The 21725-nt window shown below is 38.3% G+C and overlaps 1 protein-coding gene across 4 annotated transcripts in view; it reads left to right on the forward strand.

Moving 5' to 3' along the window:
• Positions 1-21725, forward strand: part of phkb (phosphorylase kinase, beta) — a 153738-nt gene that overhangs the window by 36107 nt on the left and 95906 nt on the right. For all 4 annotated transcript variants that reach the window (XM_073859184.1, XM_073859182.1, XM_073859181.1 and 1 more), the window contains 6 exons: positions 3021-3078; positions 3267-3344; positions 4378-4536; positions 7949-8043; positions 19408-19463; positions 21012-21105. In XM_073859184.1, coding sequence (XP_073715285.1) covers positions 3021-3078; positions 3267-3344; positions 4378-4536; positions 7949-8043; positions 19408-19463; positions 21012-21105 — 540 coding nt within the window. The remainder of the gene's footprint in view (positions 1-3020; positions 3079-3266; positions 3345-4377; positions 4537-7948; positions 8044-19407; positions 19464-21011; positions 21106-21725) is intronic.

Here is a 21725-nt window from a genome sequence, read left to right on the forward strand (position 1 = left end):
AAAATCATCCTACATAATGTAAAGAACATTCTGTGAAAAAACAAACTTGATATTTTTAATATTGACTGAGTAAGGTCATGTCAAAGATTAAAATCATAATGAAGTTTATAGTTGAAATTAAACTTTGATGAGTGCTGAGAGTTAAATAGAGTTAAGTCGTCCAATCACATTAGAGGAGTGGCGGGAGTGATTTATTGATTAATTATATTTTTACAACTAGCAACACACATATCTCTGCTACAAATGACCATTTGAAGTTTGTTTCTGTTACTTACCGTTCTTGGACATTTACACCAAATGTGACAGAAGTGCAAACGTTACAACTTACCCCATAGGTGGGGTTAATTTTAACAAGTGGGGTTAGTTGTAATATTTGCTAAATATTAAGTTTGCAGGCAAATTTTTCAATACTATTTTGTCTATATACTTAAAGTGGACATTGTTTATATATCTGTCTATGATAGACTGGTATCTACTAGGGGTGGCACGGTTCACAAAACCCTCGGTTCGGTTCGTATCACGGTTCTATGGTCACGGTTCTCGGTTCAGTACGGTTCTTGTTGTTCTTTTTTTAACACTCCAGAAATGTATTATCTTATGTATTAATTATCCATAATTTAGGATACAGTATTCAAAAAGTTATATCATGTAATCATGCACAAACTGAATTTGACTAAGCACATTATTGGGAACATCCCTGAGGAAAGCCAGGCAAGATTTTGACACAGCGAGAGGGAAGACATTGATGATTTCAACATGCTTTTCATTTATTTGGAAAAAAAGAGAATGTGTATTGCCATCTACATGAACTTTGTGTGCATTTTTAGCACACAAAGATAACTTGCATTTATCAAAATGCCAACTTCAGTGTAGCTTTAAGATTTATCACTGAGAGGCTGCTTAAATACTGCAGAGAGAATATGTGAACGAGAGAGAAACATAACGTTTACATCTGTAATATTTAAATCCGTCTTTTTTGTCCACTTTTGACCATTTCTGTCCTGATTACTTTAAGGGGCAGTTTATGAAATAAGATCGCGCAACTTTCACACGCTAGCAAAATGAAACTACGCGGAAATCAGCCGCTTTCGTTTTATCAACGAAAGGCTAAAAATAGCGCTGAATACGAAAAGACGTAAAACAGTGTTCATTACCTCAGATTAGATAAATGGTCGGAGAGAAGGCTGTCGTGTGTGGCTGTATCTATTGTTTTATTTCTGCTGTCATCATAGGTAACATGAAATAAAAAAAATTCCACACACCAAACTTATACGACACTGGCGCATCCTCCAACTGCGGGCAGACTTCTTTTTCTCTCCCTCTTGCCATTTCTACACGTAACATGACCGGCAGCACTCACTCTCCACACCAGTCACCTCTTCTTTCGCACTGTTCGCGAAAGGGGAACACGCTATCTAAGGTCACATACAGGGCACGAGGCTACATACATTGCGCATGCCATGAACCGTTGAACAGTACGACACACACGCGCTCCGAACCGAGACAAGCGAACCGAACGGTTCGGATGTTTTTCATGAACCGTGCCACCCCTAGTATCTACACTATTCATTCCTCATCTAACCATAGTGTAATTATAAATGGATACAAATGTATAAATATGTGAGAAAAAAATCAGCACAATTATGATTTTTTTATATGTCTCTAAAAACCATACTAAAGTCTCAAAATCAAATTCTGAGATAATGAAAATCAAAGTACGATTTTAGCCATTAATTTCATTTGACATGACATTATTCAATCAATATTAAAGATATGAACAAAAATACATTTTGACACAATTTTTGATAAGACAGGCACATTTATTTTGTTGGCAGCCAGCAATTATCAATGTGTAGCCTATTTAAAACAAGGGCAAGAATTACGCTAACATTAGCTGTTTTCATATCGTTAGTGCTGAGGTTAGTTGTAACACAGCGTTACACAGTCCTTCCAGAAAAAAGCTGAGTTTTTTTGTGATTGTTGTGAGCAAAAATTCTCGATTTTGCGGCACATTTTCTTAAAAAATGCTATGGAATATGCGGGATATTTATGCAATGGAATTGCGGGAATTTGCGAAAATTGCGGAACTTGCAAAAACTGCGGAAACTTGCAAAAGCTGCAATGATGTTCACGTCACATAATCATGACATAACGTTCCCATGGCAATAGAGGACACGGCTGCGCTTTTGGGAAGTAAATGCAACATTTTTCAACTTTCTGCTAATATATATGTGACTTTTTGCTACAAAAATGCGGAGATTAGGAAATCATGCAAGCCCCGCATATTTTGTGCGCGGAAATATGTAATTAATGCGGCAAAAGTGCGTCGTATTTGGAAAAAATGCAGCCCCGCATAAATATGTGGACTTTGGCTGATTATGCAATATATCGCGCGATCGCACAATCGCGTTTTCCTGGAGGGACTGGTTACAACTAACCCCGCTGTGTGAAAATATGTTCAAGCCTACCAAAAAAGTGGCTAAGAGCTGCAGACATATTTCAAAATGATGCTGTTTTAGTCAACAAGACACTGATTAAGATGACATAACATTGGTTTTGGTATCTTACACACCCAACTCAAAAAACATATTTTTTTACTTATGCCACCAAAACACTCTTTCATCAATAACTATATGGAAAAACCTTTTACCTTTCCATGAATTTGTGGCAGACCAGCGTGAAAACAATACGAAAAAAACTAATTGCTCAACTCACCGTGTTAAAACTAACCCCACCTTAGTTCTTGCCCTGCGCACCCCTACATCGTACAACATCTGATAAAAGCAAAAGTATCACATATATAAAGAAACGCTGCCACAGTCAGCATCGCCTGGCGCTTTTGGACATGTTTTAAATGCTTTTGTGGACACAGGGCCTTACTGTGCATGTTATTTACAGTTGTTCAGCTTAATGATATGTCAGATACTGGTGGTAACTAATAATAATAATTATGACCTCAAATTTGAATAATATGTTAATGACTCCTAATGTATATTGTGTCTGTCCTCTGATTTTTTCAGCTCTTTGACGGGATTGAGTGCGAGTTTCCAATTTTTTTCATCTATATGATGATTGACGGTAAGATTGGTGTTATTATACCACAGTCTATTTGAGAGAATTCATGTAAATGTTGTGCACTTTAGAGTTTGCATATCAATGTTACACTTAAAGCTTTTATTTCTAAGAGCAGTGAAGCAGCGTTACTGTATATACAGTACCTTTAATGTGTTTCTAAATAACTTCCCTTTTATTCACCTTTTATTCAGGTGTGTTTCGAGGAAATCGCGCTCAAGTCAAAGAATACCAGGAATTGCTAGAACCTGTCATTTTCCAGTCTTTTGAGGGTAAGATGTGAAAACACATACACACACATAAGAATATCTTTTTGGACTGTCAGAGCTTGTCATCTTATGACGGACTCTGCATGCCAGCCAATATCCTCAAGCCCCTGCCAATGACTGTTATTTTTCCATTACTCTTTATTAAAGTGGCCCTTTCGTATTCATCTCCTCCTCGCTGCGTGTGATTTCCTCAGACGGCTCTCACTCAAGTGCACAACAGCAGCGATGCTTATTATTTAAACAGACCAGAACGCGTCTGTTCCCCGCTGACTGACAAAAACAGCTCTCACGCTGTCTGACAGTCATTAAGATCGCCACTCTTTAGAACTACATACACAATAACCAACTTAACCAGTTCATCTATTTTCATCTGCTTGCTGTGAGATCTAGTAATACAGATGATGGCTCACTTTTGTCGCCTGAATTAAAAAAGGGTGAATTTGAGGCTGTGCTGGATGCAGTACCCTATATTGTGCTTTTTGCAATTCTTAGTCAAGCTGTTTGCTCACTTTTTCCTCAAGTGTTTTCTCACCTACACTCAACAATAGTAATATTAATGACTAATAGGAAGTCTGAATCATTTAATTAAATCAGTTTGTTTTAATGAACCAGTTCCAAAAACTGAGTCATCTCATTAGGAATGCCCTGCACCATTTTATAAACTTACACAAGATGCCATTAAGACCTTACATAATGAACTCTATTGTTTTTATTACCTTAGAATAAGCAGTTTTTATCTACATATACACTGTGGGTCCCCTTACATGGATGTAGCCGTTTTGCGCACCATGTTTCTACAGTAGCCCTAAAGGGTCAAACTGCTCTACAGAGCATGTTTCGTCCATAGACTGTAAAAATATGGGAGTGGTGTCTGTGATGTCCATGTGAAGAGCTTTTTTGAAACCAATAGTTGGTGGGGCTAAGGGGAGAGCTGTGGGAGGGGTGAGCTGTGGTTGAAATTCACAATCTCACCTCTAGATGCCGCTAAATTCCACACACAACGCCTTTAAATTGCATCTAATTTGATCCTACACAGGCCATGCCGTCATCCCGAAGTACTATTACGTTCCGGCTGACTTTGTGGAGGCTGAACAGAAAAAGCATGGCAGCCAAAAGCGCTTTCCCAGCAACTCGGGCCGGGATGGCATGTTTTTCCTTTGTGGACAGGCTCTCTTTAACATCGCTAAGCTGCTGGGTGAGTATCTGATCCATCTTCATGCACACTTGCTTATCTCAGGGGTCAGTGCTGCTTTAAATTGCACAGGCACACAGTTAAAAGTGTTTACGTAGATATTCTTTTATTTATTCATGAGGTGACTTTTTGCTCTCAATCCTTCAGCCCACTCAAAGAAAAGAGAGTCATTTGTATTAATCACTGAAATCACTTTGGAGGAGGTGGTAGTCAAGTTATTAATTAACAGGTCAAGCAGAAATCTGTTTTATAAATTGCAGTAATTGTTTGCAACCAGTGGTGTTAAAGCAGTTGTAAAACAGTAATCTTCATGTTCTGGTTTAAAGTGCTGTTCACATTATAATGATAAACTATAAAAATATAGTTTTGAAAATCGTTTTATATTAAAGACAAAAGAGGAGTTTACACCATAACTATAACGATAAAGATACAACGAACAATATCATTGGGATCACTTTCTGAACAATTTTTACCCACCTGATGAACGATAAACCATTGATAGCCAATTAAAAAATTAAATTGAACTTCAAGTGCACAGTGGAAAAGCTCAATGCAGAGGTCTATAACACAAAATTACCTCAGGTATCCACCGCTGATGCGGTTGTTGTGAAATTCACTACGTAATGCTTTTTTCCTACCACACTGACAATGCCAAAAAGTAAGATATTAACTTAGATTACACAAACAAAATTCACTGTTTAGACTTACACAAAATGCAGCGTGTTGAGAACATTGCAAACAATTGCAAAAAGTTTTTATTCGAAGAAAGGCAATGTCATTAAAGGCAAGTATTTGTGCAAGTGCCTCGCACGTAAGCAAATTAGAATAAAGTTATTGTTATAATGTGGACACTACTATATTTATCGTTATAGTTATCGTTATAACGTGAACAGCCCTTAACACCTGTATGAAAAGGGATAGGGATCTAGACTTTTTTTGAGTCCACAAATCATTTTTCCGGTTTCGAAATTCAGCCCTGCACCTCTTTCCACATCACAAGCACAATTACTGGCAAATAACTAAACTAGCTTAAGGCTGCAGTCACACCAAAAGCATTTATGGCAGTTGCAGGCGCCTTTTTTGAATGATATTCTATGGGCAGTGAGCGTTTGCGCGCTGTTTATGCGCGCCGAGCGCCTTGCGGTTTTCTGCCGCCTGCCACGCACGCGTTTTTGAAGGAGCGCTGAGAGCGGAGAAGCGCCTGACGTCATTCGCGTCTTCCATTGTCCAATCGAATGAGGGGAGAGGCGGGCCTTACGTTGTGGTGAGGGATGTTTACAGTTGCTTTGAAGAACCGGACTCCACTCGCTCACTCTCTCCTGCGTGTTTGTGCACCTCTCACCCTCAAACAAGGTCAGAGCAAGCGTCCTCTTTTTAAAGTTTCTACTAATATGACAGTTAACAGCAAAAGAGCGCTCACGCTTCAATATTTGATTGACAAGACAGCTGACTCTGTCGTTGCTTAGCAATATGAAAAGCCGCGCCGCACTGCTCTTTTTTAAAAAAGGCAGTGCGTCGCGCCTTGCGTTTGCAAGCGTTTAAAGCGCATTTGGTGTGACTGCGCCCTAAGTATGCATTTTACTTATGCATTTTACTGATATATCGGCCAATAATCGGTCAATAAAAGCTATTTTTCTAAACAGCCGATAGTCATGGCCAATATATCCTGTCAATCAAAAGAGAACATGAAATGTCAATGAATTTAAGCTCTGTGTATAGAAAATGTAAAGAAACATCACTAGTTTAATGTCCAATATTAATGGTCATCATTTAAATTAAAGCTCACGTAACACACGCTGTTTCTGCATTTCTGATATTAATCTGGAGTACCTATGGAGTAGTATGACATCCTTTATATCTCTGAAGAGTCTTTAGTTTAATCAGATTTATAAAAGAAAGATTAGCTTTACCGAATCTTTCCGATAACGTACGAAAAAATGAAGAAGGAGGAATTATAACACGGGAGGAGCGACTACGAGTCATGCAACACTATACAACACTGTTTTAACTTATGATTCACTACATGTTCGTGTCATTTATATAATATACACGCGCCTATTTCCAACATAAGACAGAAGTCTTACTTACCACGTGTAACTCGTCATGACCCGGTTCTGAAAATCCACCGCATCAAACACACACGCAAAACTCCGCTGCTAATCCGGATAATAAACTATATCCATTGTTTCCATAAGGCTGGATGTCTTCTCCTTACATCCAAAAACACTTCTTGTTGTGCCATTGTTGAGTTTTGAAATTAAACAAAGCTGAGTGGCGTGATAAGCTGTTAGCAAGCTCTAGCGTCTCCCGTTGACTGACGGCTGGGCGGGGTTTTCCGGGGGAAGTTTTCCGGCGGAAGCCCATATAAAGAAGTGATACGTATCGAAAACCCCTGAAACGTCAGTTAGAACCGTAATCGAAAAAAATTAGCCGAAACTTGTACGAACCCTGGCGAAGTGCATTCGGCACAGAAATACTCTGAAACACCCCCAACTGCATTTTTGAATCTTTGCCTACGTTTAGCATGAGGAAACAACTCTATAACTGTGTTAATAAGTCAGAATGCTTGAAATACCATTAAACCCCCCCTTTAATAATTTAGTTCATGCAATTTAATATAACCACTAAATTATTTGTATCGGCAGATATCAGTCGGAATAATCAGCTATAGTTATTGGTGGGAAAATATGTAATGTGGGTCTAATTTGACTGTTTAGTCAGATTTATTGTTAATGACTTTTTGTCAAAAACTATCAACCGATTTGAATCATCCCCTCTTTGACACTTAACCTGTTTACCGAAAGGGCTTGTGTGTCACACTCCAGCTTGTTAAAGCCTGACATTATGCTGTACCAAAAATAATAGATATAACAAGATTGAGCACTAATATTACTATAAATGGGGAAAATGCAACACTCAAAATAGCCGCTTTGGCAACAGAAGTACCGCCTTTTAGTTAAAAGAACCAATCATCAGTCAATAAAGATTGACAATTTTCTGGCGGAGGGACTCTTTACGTGAAAAAAGTTGATTAATTGTGATTTTACCAGCACGATTTTAAAGAGATCTGTCTTTTCCCATTCAAGTAAATAGGACTTTAGTCTTGTATGACTAAAATATCTGCCTATAGGCATTGCAAACATGGCCTAATGTGTTTTTAGCAATGTTACTGCACATTCACTTCAATTAATATTGTGGGCAGTATATGCATTGTGGTATAAACCACACTATGAGCACATTAGTATTCTGTGAAAAGGGCTTGTTTTTCAATTCAGTGTCTTTAGAGGAAAATGCTGGTTTGAAATGAGAAGATTAGATAAACTAAGTTCTGATTCACATTTTGAAGAGTCTTTTTTATATTTCATGTGAACCGACAAGCAGTAATTGTTCCCTGTTTTGTGTTTGCGGTGTTTAGTCGATGATTTGATCAGCCCTAAGGACATCGATCCCATCCATCGCTATGTGCCACGGCAGGATCAGAGGAACGTCAGTATGCGATACTCCAATCTGGTAAGCTGCGTTGTGCCACTCTCTGTGCTACTACATGACTGCAAAAATGTATCCAGCAAACCTACAGGTGAATGAGGCCTGAGTCTTTTTAATCTGTCTCAAAGCCACATTTATTGTTGTCAGCAGGGATTTGCAGAAGTCCTTACATCTCCATATTAACACAAGTCTAAACCCCACAGCTGACTTTTTTCCTTGCAGATCTGTTAGTTTTTCAAAGGCAGACCACAGTGTTCTTGATAAGAGAAACCTACAGACAACTGCTGTTTCTTAGCGAACAGTAAGCTCGGTCTTCTGTCCCAGTTTACAGTATCTCTTTAATACAGCATCTGTTTATTCTGGTTTCTGTCTGTTAGATTTGTCATGTGATTTTTGAGCCTGCCGGGAAGCTGTTTGTCTGTGGTCTTGTTATGGTGAATGCTTTACTATTATTAATAAATAATCTATTGCCTAGCTACTGAATACAGAATTTGTATTTGGAGTATATGGGGTAGTATATGGGGTGGGGTTATATATATATACAGTATACATATATACATTTATATAAACATATTTGCTTAGAAATTTGAAGCTAGTTTGAAAAGAATAGGTATCGTTCCTCTGTATACAACATCCATACTAGAAGTATCATTTTAAAAATAATCAGTCCATCTAATGACCAAATTAAATGCACATTAAAATCATCGTTGTTATCATAATGCAGCTTATATCACCAGCAAAATCATTGCAAATTTAAATCTATGAATGTAATTTCACTAATATCGGTCTAGGACCGAAAGTCTGCATCATGGGGGTCTGATGAGAGGGCAGGTGTACGGGGGCAGGACGTTGTTTTATTCATGAGTTTTGCACCGCTGAATGGGACACGGAAAGGAGCCTGGGCACTCTTAAGGAGGGCACTGCATATTACGCAGTAATGCACAACACGCTTGTCTTTTCAGTTTTGCATCAGTGGTGCACTTAAAGGCTTAAAGGCACATAGCTTTGGCTGCTGTTTGTAAGCATGGCGTGCGTGTGTGTGTATGTGACTGTGTGTCTGTGTCTGGATATAGCCATATAAAGTGTCAGTTAAGGGTTTTTATATATTACTGCCTGTTTTTGAGCATCTGCAATATTTATGCTTGCTTATTGCTGCTTACAATATTTATGAGTTGTTATGCGCTACATGATTGAAAAAGATTGCTAGTTTGTTTTTATGTGCAAGATGTTCTTGGCTAATATTGGTCCTTCTAAGATTTCTTAAAGGGCACCTATGTCATTGCTAAAAAAACAATGTTATTTTATGTATTTGGTATAATACAATGTATTTGCGTCGTTTACGATTCAAGAAACAATTTTTTTCCACATACTGTACATTTTTGTAGCTCCAGATTTCACTATCTTTCTGAAATGCATTGATTTTGTACAAAACTTTGATTTGAAAAGCGCTGTGTCCCTAATTAGTCAGGTAATCTGTACGTAGTGATTGGTCTGAATACCTCTGATGTTAGCCGGAAATGTGACGCTCCTTACCATGTTTGAAAGATTCAGTCACAATGCAATGCTAACAGGAGTTAACATTTACATTTATTAATTTAGAACACTTTTATCCAAAGCGACTTACAATTGCTATATGTATGTCAGAGGTCGCACGCCTCTGGAACAACTAGGGGTTAAGTGTCTTGCTCAGGGACACAATGGTGTGTCTGTACCTTTTGCATATTGTTAACATGTACTAATACACACTTACACACCAAAGGAAATGTAAAACTGTGAATCGGACCATAGGTGCCCTTTAAAGAAATACTTTTTATTGTTTTCTCTCATATTGTTTATAAAATTTAAGGAGTTAAATTAGGCAAATTTTGAAGAATCTTCTTCACACAGCTGTTTTCCTTCATTTAAACAAAGTTGGTCAAGCTCTAATATGAATAAAAAAACAGAGCAGTGTTCTCATACAAGGGGCTGCGAGATGTTGCCGGAGGTTTTGACATTTTAAAAAAAACATTTATTACAAATTCTGTGCAATTAAACAACCAAAAAATAAGGCTACTAACTAACAGCACTACATTGTATAATTTAATATGTTTTGTTTAATTCAAATTCTAGGTTTGAGATTGTTTTGTGATTTAAACTTTCTTTGGGGAGGCCGCGAAAGGGATGCAGGGGGATCAAACACCGAAAAGTTTGAGAACCATTGCCATAGAGATATTTTTTTACCTAGAACTTATCTGATATACAGCTTATCCATAAATAACCTTTTTAAATTGTCGTATGAAAAACAGCTTCTTTAGATATTTCAAAACTCTCCTTCTGTGTAAAGTCTCCCATACTTTCTCTGCCTTGTGCAGGCAGATCTTGATGCTGAACCATGTCCTTGCTTAGAGATTAGACAGCCTTTTCTTCTGATTGATGGATGTACCCCGTTTCAACAAAACACAGATGGAGCGCCGTTTAAATTTAGAAACGATTGTTCAGCAGAGCAGCCAAGGTGCAGGAAGCAGCCACATCTTTTTGCCTTTTAAACATTGCAAACAGCTTTTGAAATGTTTCTCTCGCTCACAAACATGAGCTCGGTTAGATGCCTTTTTGCATTTACTCTGCTACAGTTCTTTGATTCATATTTAATTTGATGCATTATGACAAATGTATTCCAACAAATGCAGTCCAATTGTTTTTGTTGGCTGTGCCCAATGACTGTATCTTTTACTATAAAAACAATGATATTGCTACTGTACTTTTATGAAGTGATTGTTTTGAGTACAGGACTCATATTGGGCACTGAGTGCATTATACTGGTTCCACATGAGATCTCCTGTCTGCATGTCTCAGTCTAGGCTGAGTCACATCATAAACACCCTGAAGGGCTGAGAATACGCTCCACAAATAAAGACATTACAAACAGTGAGGAGAGATCAGGGGTCGGATGACATGTATTTAGATGTCACAGGAGTCTGCAGGGAGACATGCGAACATGCACAATACAGTACAAATTCTGTACTTAGTGTTTCGTGGACACATCATAAAAATCCCTATTGTGTCTTCTATTGGAAATGCTCATGTTTTGCTTTAAACAGCACCTATTTCATTGCTAAAAACAATGTTATTTTGTGTGTTTGGTATTATACAATGTGTTTGCATGGTAATCAATATGTTGTAGGACAGATAGTAATACCAGTTATTTTTTGGTCCCCATGAGGAAACAAGCTTATAAATCATATAGAATGATGTTTTCTGAAATTCGAAAAGAGTAGAAAGTTTTCAGTGAGGGTTAGGTTTAGTGGTTGGGTTGGGTAAGGGAAAGGGTAGTCTCGCGTTTTTTTGCCTGACTACGAGCTGTTTGACCGACATGTCAAACAACCAATTACAGTTTGTTTCGTCTAGCATCACGTTTCGTACTCCCCACAATAACGAGCCGGCTTGCAACAAGTCAGTTATTGCAATAACCAGCCGCAACCGATTAGCATCTAAATAAACAACATTACTCACCATAGAACAACGTTGTGCACTTTAACAGCCACACCAATGAGACGCTCCCATTAAACATCTGTTTGAAGCATATCTCTCCACTTTGTAACACCAACAAGCAATTCAGGAGAACCAAACTTTTTGACTCCACTAACTACCTCAAGCAAAACTCTCAATGTTTAGCTGATCATGATAACTGCTCATTATTATCCATGTGAACACGACTGATTCTCTTCCTCAATGGAACGTCAGAGCTTTGTTTTCCAGGAACCGAAACTAATCGCGACACTCGCGTCTCGTGGAAATCCGGTTTATTTCAACCAATCAAAACGACTTCGACATTCTCACAGGGTTTCCAGAAAAGTGTACGAAAAACATCAGACGTTTAGCCAACACAACACAACAACAACAAGTCTGAGGCTGAGACTAGGGGAAGGGAATGGAATATACAATTATTTAAGTATAAAAGTCATTATGTCTATGGAATGTCCCCATAAAAAACTGAAGAAAAAAATAGAAAGTGTGTGTATGTGTGTTGGAGAGTGAGGGAGGGAGAAAGCAAAAAAAAAAGAGAGAGAGAGAGAGAGAGAGAGAGACTTTGTGATCACTGAGCCCTGAAAAGGTTAATAGAAAATTTCCAGTGGCCGTCACACTGCACACGTTCACATACACACATAGAACTGAGTGTTCTGAAATCACCTCGGTTGTCCACCTCTGTAGTAACAGATACAAACAAAGCACTTCAGAGTGCAGAAAAGCAGGAGAGCGATGACGAGTCAAAAATATTAAAGTGAAACAAAGAGGCAGTGTGTTTGAGCAGACAGGATTGCATGCTCATGACTTTGCAGTAACATATTTGTTGATGGAGCTGAAAGTCATTTCTCAGAAGTCTGCAGAGAAGTGACAGATGTGTTGGAGGTTTATCTCAGACAGCCAGAAGAGGTGAAGATATCACTCATGTGTCACTTAATCATTTATTATACTGTACCTCCAGACTTTCGAATATGGGAATCCAAATCAAGTGTTGCCATGACGCCTTAACATCACTGTCCTTGGCAGTAAACATATACCTTTCTTTGTTATTTCTTAAAGGGACAGTAAATAGGTTTTAAGTGTTTTATTAATCAAAATCAATGTCTTTATTCATAAATATGTCCTTGTTGGTGTTAAATGACCTCTGCCAGTGATCTGACTTTTCTTTGTAAGCTTAGAATTTCTTCTCTTTACTTACATTGATTGGGTAAGTCCAAAGGGCTTCCATGTCGTTCCGTCGTATTGATAAACTATAATAGCAGAGAGGGACAAAAAGCACTAGCCTACCGCAACGCGTTTTCATTCAGAACACGTGAACCAGCTGAAACGGACAAGGAGATAAGTGATTACATAACGTCTACGCTAGTTGCAACACGCATTTGGAAAAGCGTGGCGCTAGAGAGCACTATTCGTTTGAATGCAAAATACAATTTTACCACTAGATGGGGGTAAATCCTACTTACTGTCCCTTTAATAAATATTAAAGCATTGTTTGGTTGTTTGTTTGGCAATTGACCAACAACTTAAGAACATGCAGCAGAAGATCTAAATCTAAAATTTTCTCAATATGTATGTGGGAATCAAACCCACCATGACCATTGGGAAGCTAACTTAATGCTTACCCAATGAAGCTACATTACAGGAACCAAACTATTCTGCTTGTACTTGACTGTTGGTTGCACTTAGCTTGCTTTATCTCTCAGGAGCTTTTTAAGAATTTGTTTTGATTAAGAGCAGGTGAAGCCTGTGCATAAAAATTCCCATTGGTTTTCTGTGTAACAGGGCATGTGTAAGTGTGCTTATGCGGCTGTGAGAGGCAGGACATGCATGGTTCTCCCTGATTAGGTCCACCCAAACTCCCAAATGGCTTGTGTTTACTGAAATGATGTTGTTATGCCCCCGCGAGTACCAGAAGGAATGGCCAGTGATGCTTATAAGTACGTCATTTGCTGCAATGTCTTTAGCTTACTCCTGAAATAAAATGCTTGTTAGTGATGGCAGCGTTCAAAACAGTGCTGAACTTAGACCAGACTCTCAGAAAAAATAGGCTTGCTAAGACATAACAGTAGACCAATATCAGCCATCCTAAGACTCAGACCAATACCAGATATCCTAAAATCTGGACTAATATGTACCATCCAAGCCAGACCTAGGCCGCCCCCTACGATCCAGACTAATATTCTCTTCAATACTTGACCCCAAAACCGGTACCATTGAACTTAATGGTATTTATTGTGCTTTAGCGACGATGCAGGTATGACATCTGTGGATTGGGTGACAAAAAGCAAGCAGGTTTACTGTAGCTCATTTTGAACAGAGGCCTGTTGTGTATTAACAGGGGCTGGAAACGCATTGCCTTTCATACAGAGTAGGTCTGCGGTTTTTGGTAATCAGCCTGCTTATCATCTCTCACTGCAAAAGCTGCATCTTTATGAGAATTACACACCACTGACTAACACCAAACTCCAGAGGCTCTCACATGCCTCGGTTTAATATAAATTGATTTTTTTCTTCTCGTCATAAGGATTGCCGGCTAGATCTAATATATCTGGAGTCCGTCCAGAGAGGGGTGATGTGTATCGAATTCGCAGCAAGCCTTTGTTCACAATTACACTCCCACCTTCTCGAAAGCCCAATCCTCAACCTTTTCAATTTCTTTAAGGTGATTGTGGCCAGACTTGAGCTGTTGCATAGGGAGCCCCCTCACTCCATTATAGGATGTGGAATGGAGGCTAAAAAGTAAGCATTTTTCCATTCTACTTGGAAAGTGTTTTTGTATATATCATATTTTTCCTCTGCATCTCTCGGCTTAACTGGCTGCTTTATCAGCCTAAAATGCTAACCGTTTTTGAACTTGCCAGCTGCAGGCTTTTTAACGTTGAGAACAATCTCGCTGCGTCAATACAACAACAACTTAAAAATGTTGAGTCTTAAGAGAGCATTAGATGTTTATAAAAGCAGCACTTCATATCAGTTAATAGTTTTGCCTTTTGGCGGAAAAGCTTTTCACTAGATGACTGAAATGGGAATGTGTTATCCAGCATCTGCCAGGTCTCTTCTATTCACTTCATGTCTGCAAGGGGCAGTCGATTACGTTTGATTTCATTTATCAGAAGACTGGATGTGAAAAAGGTGGTGAATAGAATAGAATAGAATTGAATGTAGCATAGCTCAACTGGCTGTGTTAGCATTGTGTTAGCCGTGCAAAGGTCATACTGTAGATTTGATTCCCTGAAACACGCAAGTTAAATGCAAGTCACTTTAGATAAAAATGTTTACCAAATGCATGAATCTAAATGAATTGAACAAAATCATTACTGCCACATAATCAATGTCGTGGTTCCCCCAGGGTCATATATGCTGTGTGTGTAAATGTAAGTATATTGCTACAGCATGCGTTTATAATAATGCAAGGTCTGAACAGTTTGACCTCTGTATTGTATTTAATTTCATTTGCAGTGACGGTTGTATTTTTTTATTAGGCCAAACTTCCAATTTCCTTTTCCATCTTTGTGAAATTCCTACAAGCTGCTTTTACAAGAGTTTTATTACTAACTGCTGAAGGGGAGTTTTTATAGGAGCTCTTTAATATGTATATAAATTTCTTCAACAAGCAGAATGCAATACAGACTTTAACCTTAAAACTGTTTAACCTGAAACTGTTAACATCTGAATATTTTATGTTTAAAGTCACAATGAAACAGAAGTAGCGATTGTCTTTTCCCTGTTGTGACGTATATCTGAGTTAAACGGCTTCTAAAATGAGAAAAAAAGATAAGGCTGGACTTGAATCTGTCCATCGAGAATTCATGGGATTGTTAGAATGTTGCTATTATCATGCAATCTTTTCCCGGGCTCAGTCCTCGCGCAATTCCTTGTGACCGGAAATAAAAATTGTTTCGAGGAGGAGATTAGTGTTTTTGATTATAGATTATTAGGACACATTTTCTTTTAATAATTAGGCTCACACGTAAGTGATTTGTTAAATATATATATATATTTTCATTGTGACTTTAATTTGTGAAAGCCTCAATTAAATAAATTTAGGAAACTATTCAAAGTTTATTTGTGATGCCCTTTTGAAAAAGTACCATTGCATTTGCAAGTACCTTGGCATTCCGTGTAAATAACATGGTGTATCAACATGGTAATTGTGCAATACAGTGATGCATAACCATTCAATATTGTTTGGAGGAACAATTTGTATTTCTTTGTACTCCCCATAGAAAGTACAAGAACCTCATCAAATGGTATGTTTGCATAGTGGGCTAATTATTTGTGTTTGCAAGTGTGCTTATATTGTGTATGTGAGTATGTATGTATGTATGTATGCATGTACTGTACCTAACTATACTTTTTTTGCACAGATTATCTGTATGGTATATATTTCTCCTATAAAAAAGAAAGTAGAAGAACCTGCTGTAAAGGTGCTAGGGCATTTTTCCCAATCTTCTAATTTTTTGACAGTTATTGCAGTCTTAAATTATTAATGCTACTCAAGTTGCGGTGAAAGATAGATTTGTTATAAGGTGTAAATATTGACTGTTTGGCTCACCCTCAAATAAGATCCATTGGGCTTTTGGAAGCACGTTATTAAGAGAAATCATTTGACTAACAGAGACAACGATTAAATGCACATCTTATCAACGTCTGGTTCGGTACAGTACAGAAGGAGAAACTGCAGGAGTTTGCAGACCACAGAGGATCTCCTACTAGTAGAGCTAGTGAACCAGTGTTGCTTATACTCTATACACCATCTGCTTGGTAAGGCTTTTGATTGTAAGGCTTCCTTAAAAACCATGTCTTTATACTGTACCAGGAAATGATGAGAATATTGCAGTTGAAGAAAAAATATTCTCTTCTATCCCAGTTTATTATGATATCCTGTTATGTATGGCAAATATTTGGAAAATCAGGAAATGACTTGACAGTTATGCACATTCTGTGAAATTCCTGGAAAATACTAAGAAACTAATTATGAGATTAGAAGCATCAAAGTAGTCATAGTGGCTTTCTAACACTGTATTCAGTCATTGGCATCATTTAATATTAAAGATAGCAAGGTTATATTTTCACATAATGTTCTTTACATTAGTATACAAATACAATTTTGCAGACTCTGTCACGTTTTTCCATGTATAATAAAAGCCTATGTGGCAAGCATACATCGGTTACTACTACATTTGCTTCCTATTTAACTGCATTTCTTTACACACATTTGATTAGATTTTTTATTTGGTTATACATACTAAAATTCAAAGTATTGTTATTTTCTAAGGTTATCCACAGCAGGTTGCAGATGTTGACGATATGTAAGCCTTTCATAGGTTGATTTCCCAAAAAGTGTCATTTTTGTTCGACATTGTTCTGTCTGATGGAACGATCCAAAAATCAATAACTTTTGGCTTAACCAAACAATGAGTTTTGGCAGGACTGCCTTTTTGCCCAAGCAGTGGTAAGCAGGGCAGGAGGGGCTTTAGCATTTGGGAAGTGGTGTTTTTGTAGCTTTTTTAGTGCCACTAGTAGCGCGTAAATGACACACTTAACCTTTAAGGTTTTTATCACTCCCATTTGTTTTGATTTCTGTGAAATCAATGGTAAAGACCAACAAACTAATTATGAGATTAGAAGCATCAAAGTGAAAGTAGTCATATCCATGGCTTTCTTAACACTGAATTCAATCTTTGACATGGCGTTACTCAGTCAATATTAAAGGTCTCAAGCTTATATTTTCACATAATGCTCTTTAGTAAACAATCACAAAAAATGACTTTTGCGTGACTGTGTCACATTTTGCACTTATAATGGAAGCTTATGTGGCAAGCATACATCAGTTACTACATATGTTTTGTATTTAACTGCTTGTCTGTACACGCATTTGTTTTATTTTTTATTTGGATATACAAACTTAAATTCAAAGTTATTTTCTAAGGTTATCGACAGCATGTTGCAGATGTTGACGATAGTGTTTGTACACTCACCTAAAGGATTATTAGGACCACCATACTAATACTGTGTTTGACCCCCTTTTGCCTTCAGAACTGCCTTAATTCTACATGGCATTGATTTAACAAGGTGCTGAAAGCATTCTTTAGAAATGTTGATAGTATAACATTTTGCAGTTGATGGAGATTTGTGGGATGCACATCCAGGGCACGAAGCTCCCTTTCCACCACATTCCAAAGATGCTCTATTGGGTTGAGATTTGGTGACTGTGGGGGTCATTTTAGTACAGTGAACTCATTGTCATGTTTAAGAAACCAATTTGAAATGATTCAAGCTTTGTGACATGGTGCATTATCCTGCTTGAAGTAGCCATCAGAGGATGGGTACATGGTGGTCATAAAGTGATGGACGTGGTCAGAAACAATGCTCAGGTAGGCTGTGGCATTTAAACGATGCCCAATTGGCACTAAGGGGCCTAAAGTGTGCCTAGAAAACATCCCCCACACCATTACACAATTGCATTAATGAGAAATTGAACAGGTGTTCCTAATAATCCTTTAGGTGAGTGTATAATATAGAAAACACTGTTACTGTGCAGAGGCATCTACATATACTTTATGTAAGCCTTTCATAGGTTGATTTCCCAAAAAGGTGTACTGTGTAATGCCCAAATTACTGTGTCTGATTGAGCGGTCCGAAATATCAATAACATTTGGCCTAACCAAACAATGAATCTTTTTTCCAAGCAGTGGTAGGCAGGGCTGTAGCATTTGTCAAATAATGATTGTTTTCACTGCTTTTTAGTCCCACTAGTGGAGACGTAAATGACACACTTAACCTTTAAGGTTTTTATCACTCCCAATTGTTTCGAACTCTTGAAGCTAAGCTACGGACACCTTTTGACTTTTCCAAAACTTTTGCACCTGCCACACATTAATCAGCATCTTGAAACTGCTCCCGTCCTTCTAAACAAAATAGGTCTTTGCTCTGTACTCTTTATACAGGGCCAGATTACAAAGTATAGCCTCTGTTGATCAACTTGTGTGATGACTCACCAAGCTGCCCCCACAAAATGGCTGTGCCAATATGTCATTTAACTCAAAGCTTGTGATTTGCCCAGTGCCCTTAACACTTATCTTCCCTGTTTCAGGGGAAGCAAACAAAAACAGAAGAGACAAACAGCCAACAATCACATACATTACTATCTACCGGCTCTGACTGATAGATTTGTCTTTCTTGACATTTGATTTTCCAAGCCCATTTTCGCCCAACAGGTGTGTCCTGTATATTTCAATCAGCCTTTTGAAATGCACCAGAGTTTTGGAGTTTGCAGGCTGTGGAAGGTTTAATGGAGGCTGGGTGTGTAGCACGTGTCCTCTGTGTGCAAGTAGAGGGCTTTAGCCAATGATTGATATAACCCAACCTAAACCTTTACCAATCAGCATCTCATTATCACAGCGAAATTACTACATCACCCAGTTCAAACAGCTGTAATGAGCTAGCATAAAGAATCGGGACTCTATCGGGTCTCCCTTTGTTGCCTGCTCTCTCTCTCTTTCTTTCTCTCACACTGATTAAATGTTCTTACTGTACATTCACAGTAATATTGCAGTATTAAGTCATAACTTAGTCGTATTATGATTATATAAGTACCGTGTATACACATGAACCTGATTGCTTGTATCATATCAAGCCAATATTTCAATATTCCTTATACAGAATGTAAATGTATTTTAATGTGCTCAGTGATGCTTGCGTTTTATTTTCTGCAACCCAGTCAGCGTGATTCTCTTCAGTTTTCTAAAAACAGTTCACACTTTTTTATTGTTAAGGTCTTACATTTCAGTGCACTCACAGACAATGGATTTTTCACGCCGTGCCCTTGCTTTTCCGTCGAGACTGCAAGTTTTCCAATATTTTCTTCTGTGCTTGTTTCCACAGGGTCCCATTGAGAACGACGTGGTCATTCATGTGGCACTGGTAGCGGAGAGTCAAAGGTAAATAAATTTTTCACGTCTCTTTCTCTCAATTGATGTGTGCACACTAATTGTTATGCTATTCTGTAGTCTTCATCTATCAGCACTCTCATTTAAAGCTTTTCTGGTGTGCGTATGAGGTTAAAGAGGTCATGTGGCCAGCTGGTCCCAGCCAGTCCTGCTTTGCAGTTCATTTAACATTGTTCACCCCGGCACTTAACCCACCTCTCCACTCATTTACAACACGTGCCTTAATCAGGACTTCCACTCAACCACCGGCACCTTCAACGCTATCACTTAAAGCAGCCAGTTCCTTTTAACCTTCCCTGCAAAGCTTGAATAACGTTGCTCAAATATTAAAGTAACTTGACAGTTACATTGTGAATGGTACATTGGAATTAGTTTGAAATCTTTTGACACTTATTTAAATAATTATGGCATCAAATGAAAATCCTGAAATAAAATAAGGGTTGGTCTTTGAATGTTGGCTTCAGAAAGCTTTGTTAATAGACAGACAGACAGAGAGATAGACAGGCCAACTTAATAAGTGGTTTAAAACAAGGGAATAAAATAAGCTGTGATTAGTGTTGGGCGATATGTACCATTTTGAGATCGTCCTATCGTCAGCATGTGAGATTGCCGATACACGATAGTATCGGTGGGGCGGGGCAGTAGTTTACTCATTTATTTGTTAATTTTTTACTCATTTATGACAAGTCACTTGATTGGTGGACAAAAAGAAGCAAGGGCAACACTGTCATGACCGCAGCCTTCTTAAAACTGTTGCTATTAATCAAAGCGCATCATTAAAGCCCAGGCGCTATAAAATTTCCTGCTGGTTTAAACCCACGCTAACAACCTCTCTAGTACAAGGAAATGTCGAAGCCGCGCGTATTACAAGCTCATGTGCGAGGAAGAGTCCAAATCATGCACATTATAGAAGGGAGTCCATGCCAAGCGCATTCAGGTCCAAGCAAGAGTCCAAGATGCGCACATTAATGGCGGAGTGCACAATGTTTGAAAAACGCTTTGGAAAAGGAGACGGGCCGACTACCAAAACACACTTATAGCCAATCAGCAGTAAAGGAGCGTGTCTACTAACCGACATCCTTGCCGGGTTGCGTATGTGTTGGGCGGGTCTATCAACACAAGGTCCAGATTCTATTGGGGAAGGGGCGTGTTTGTTTAGGTGATTTCAAATATCAACATTGGCTTTCAAACATTGTGCACTCCGCCTTTAAGTCCAGGTGTGTGCGAGAAGGAATCTGTGCGTGTTACAAACCCTTTCGTGCAAAGTGAAGCCCACAAACCCTCGCGGAAAAGCACGCAATGCGCACGATAATGTGAAACTATGATGATGATAATAATAACTATCGCCAACTATCGTCATGAAAGCCGCTGTTGACGATATGTCTGACGATCGTCGATACGTTATACTATCGTCTATCGGCACAACCCTAGCTGTGATCCTACAAAATCAAGCATCATCAGAAACATACCAAAAAGACTTTAAGCCTTTGTGGGCCTTGTGAAAGTTTAAAAACAACAAATGTTGCTCTTGTGTTTCAGACTGCAGGTCTTCCTCAACACGTATGGCATCCAAACTCAGACCCCGCAGCAGGTGGAGCCCATTCAGATCTGGCCCCAGAAAGAACTTGTGAAGGTAATACTGGATACAACCGATCATCAATCAAACTAAACAACAAGTAATCTTTCAGACCAGACTGAGCAATGTCTGTGACATTCAGTCAATTAAACGATTAATCAGTTTATTAAGAGGTCATTCAGCCTGGACCGGCTAGCACACATTACTCATGTTAGTCATTTTCCACGCTCTTACAGATTTACAGCATGGTTGAAACCTTAAATAGAACACTTTGGATTCAATCAGTTTGACAAAATATGCCTTAAATTGACTTCAGTGTTTCATCCGATGTCTGTATGATCCAATTTGTGAACATATTAGTACAATATGAATGCATAGCAGCACCAAATAAGTGTTTTTATCTGCTAAATAACGTTTTATTATTCACTGACTGACCTATTTCAATCTGTTTATTATAATAGACTATTTTTATTTCTCATCATCTGCAAATCGTTGTTACGTGTATTCTGCCTTTAACCGCATAGCACCGAGAGGTGTTTGAGGAAGAGTATTCATGTTTGTTCTTCTGTCTGTGGGTGTGTGAGTAGGTGGTTTTGTTACAGGAACGTGCTATGTACTGCAAGTTAAAAGCTGTTTGATATCATGATATCAGCCTAGAACAGTATGCTGCTTACTAG

The sequence above is a fragment of the Misgurnus anguillicaudatus genome, chromosome 21 (genome assembly GCF_027580225.2).
Source record: "Misgurnus anguillicaudatus chromosome 21, ASM2758022v2, whole genome shotgun sequence".
NCBI lineage: Eukaryota > Metazoa > Chordata > Actinopteri > Cypriniformes > Cobitidae > Misgurnus > Misgurnus anguillicaudatus.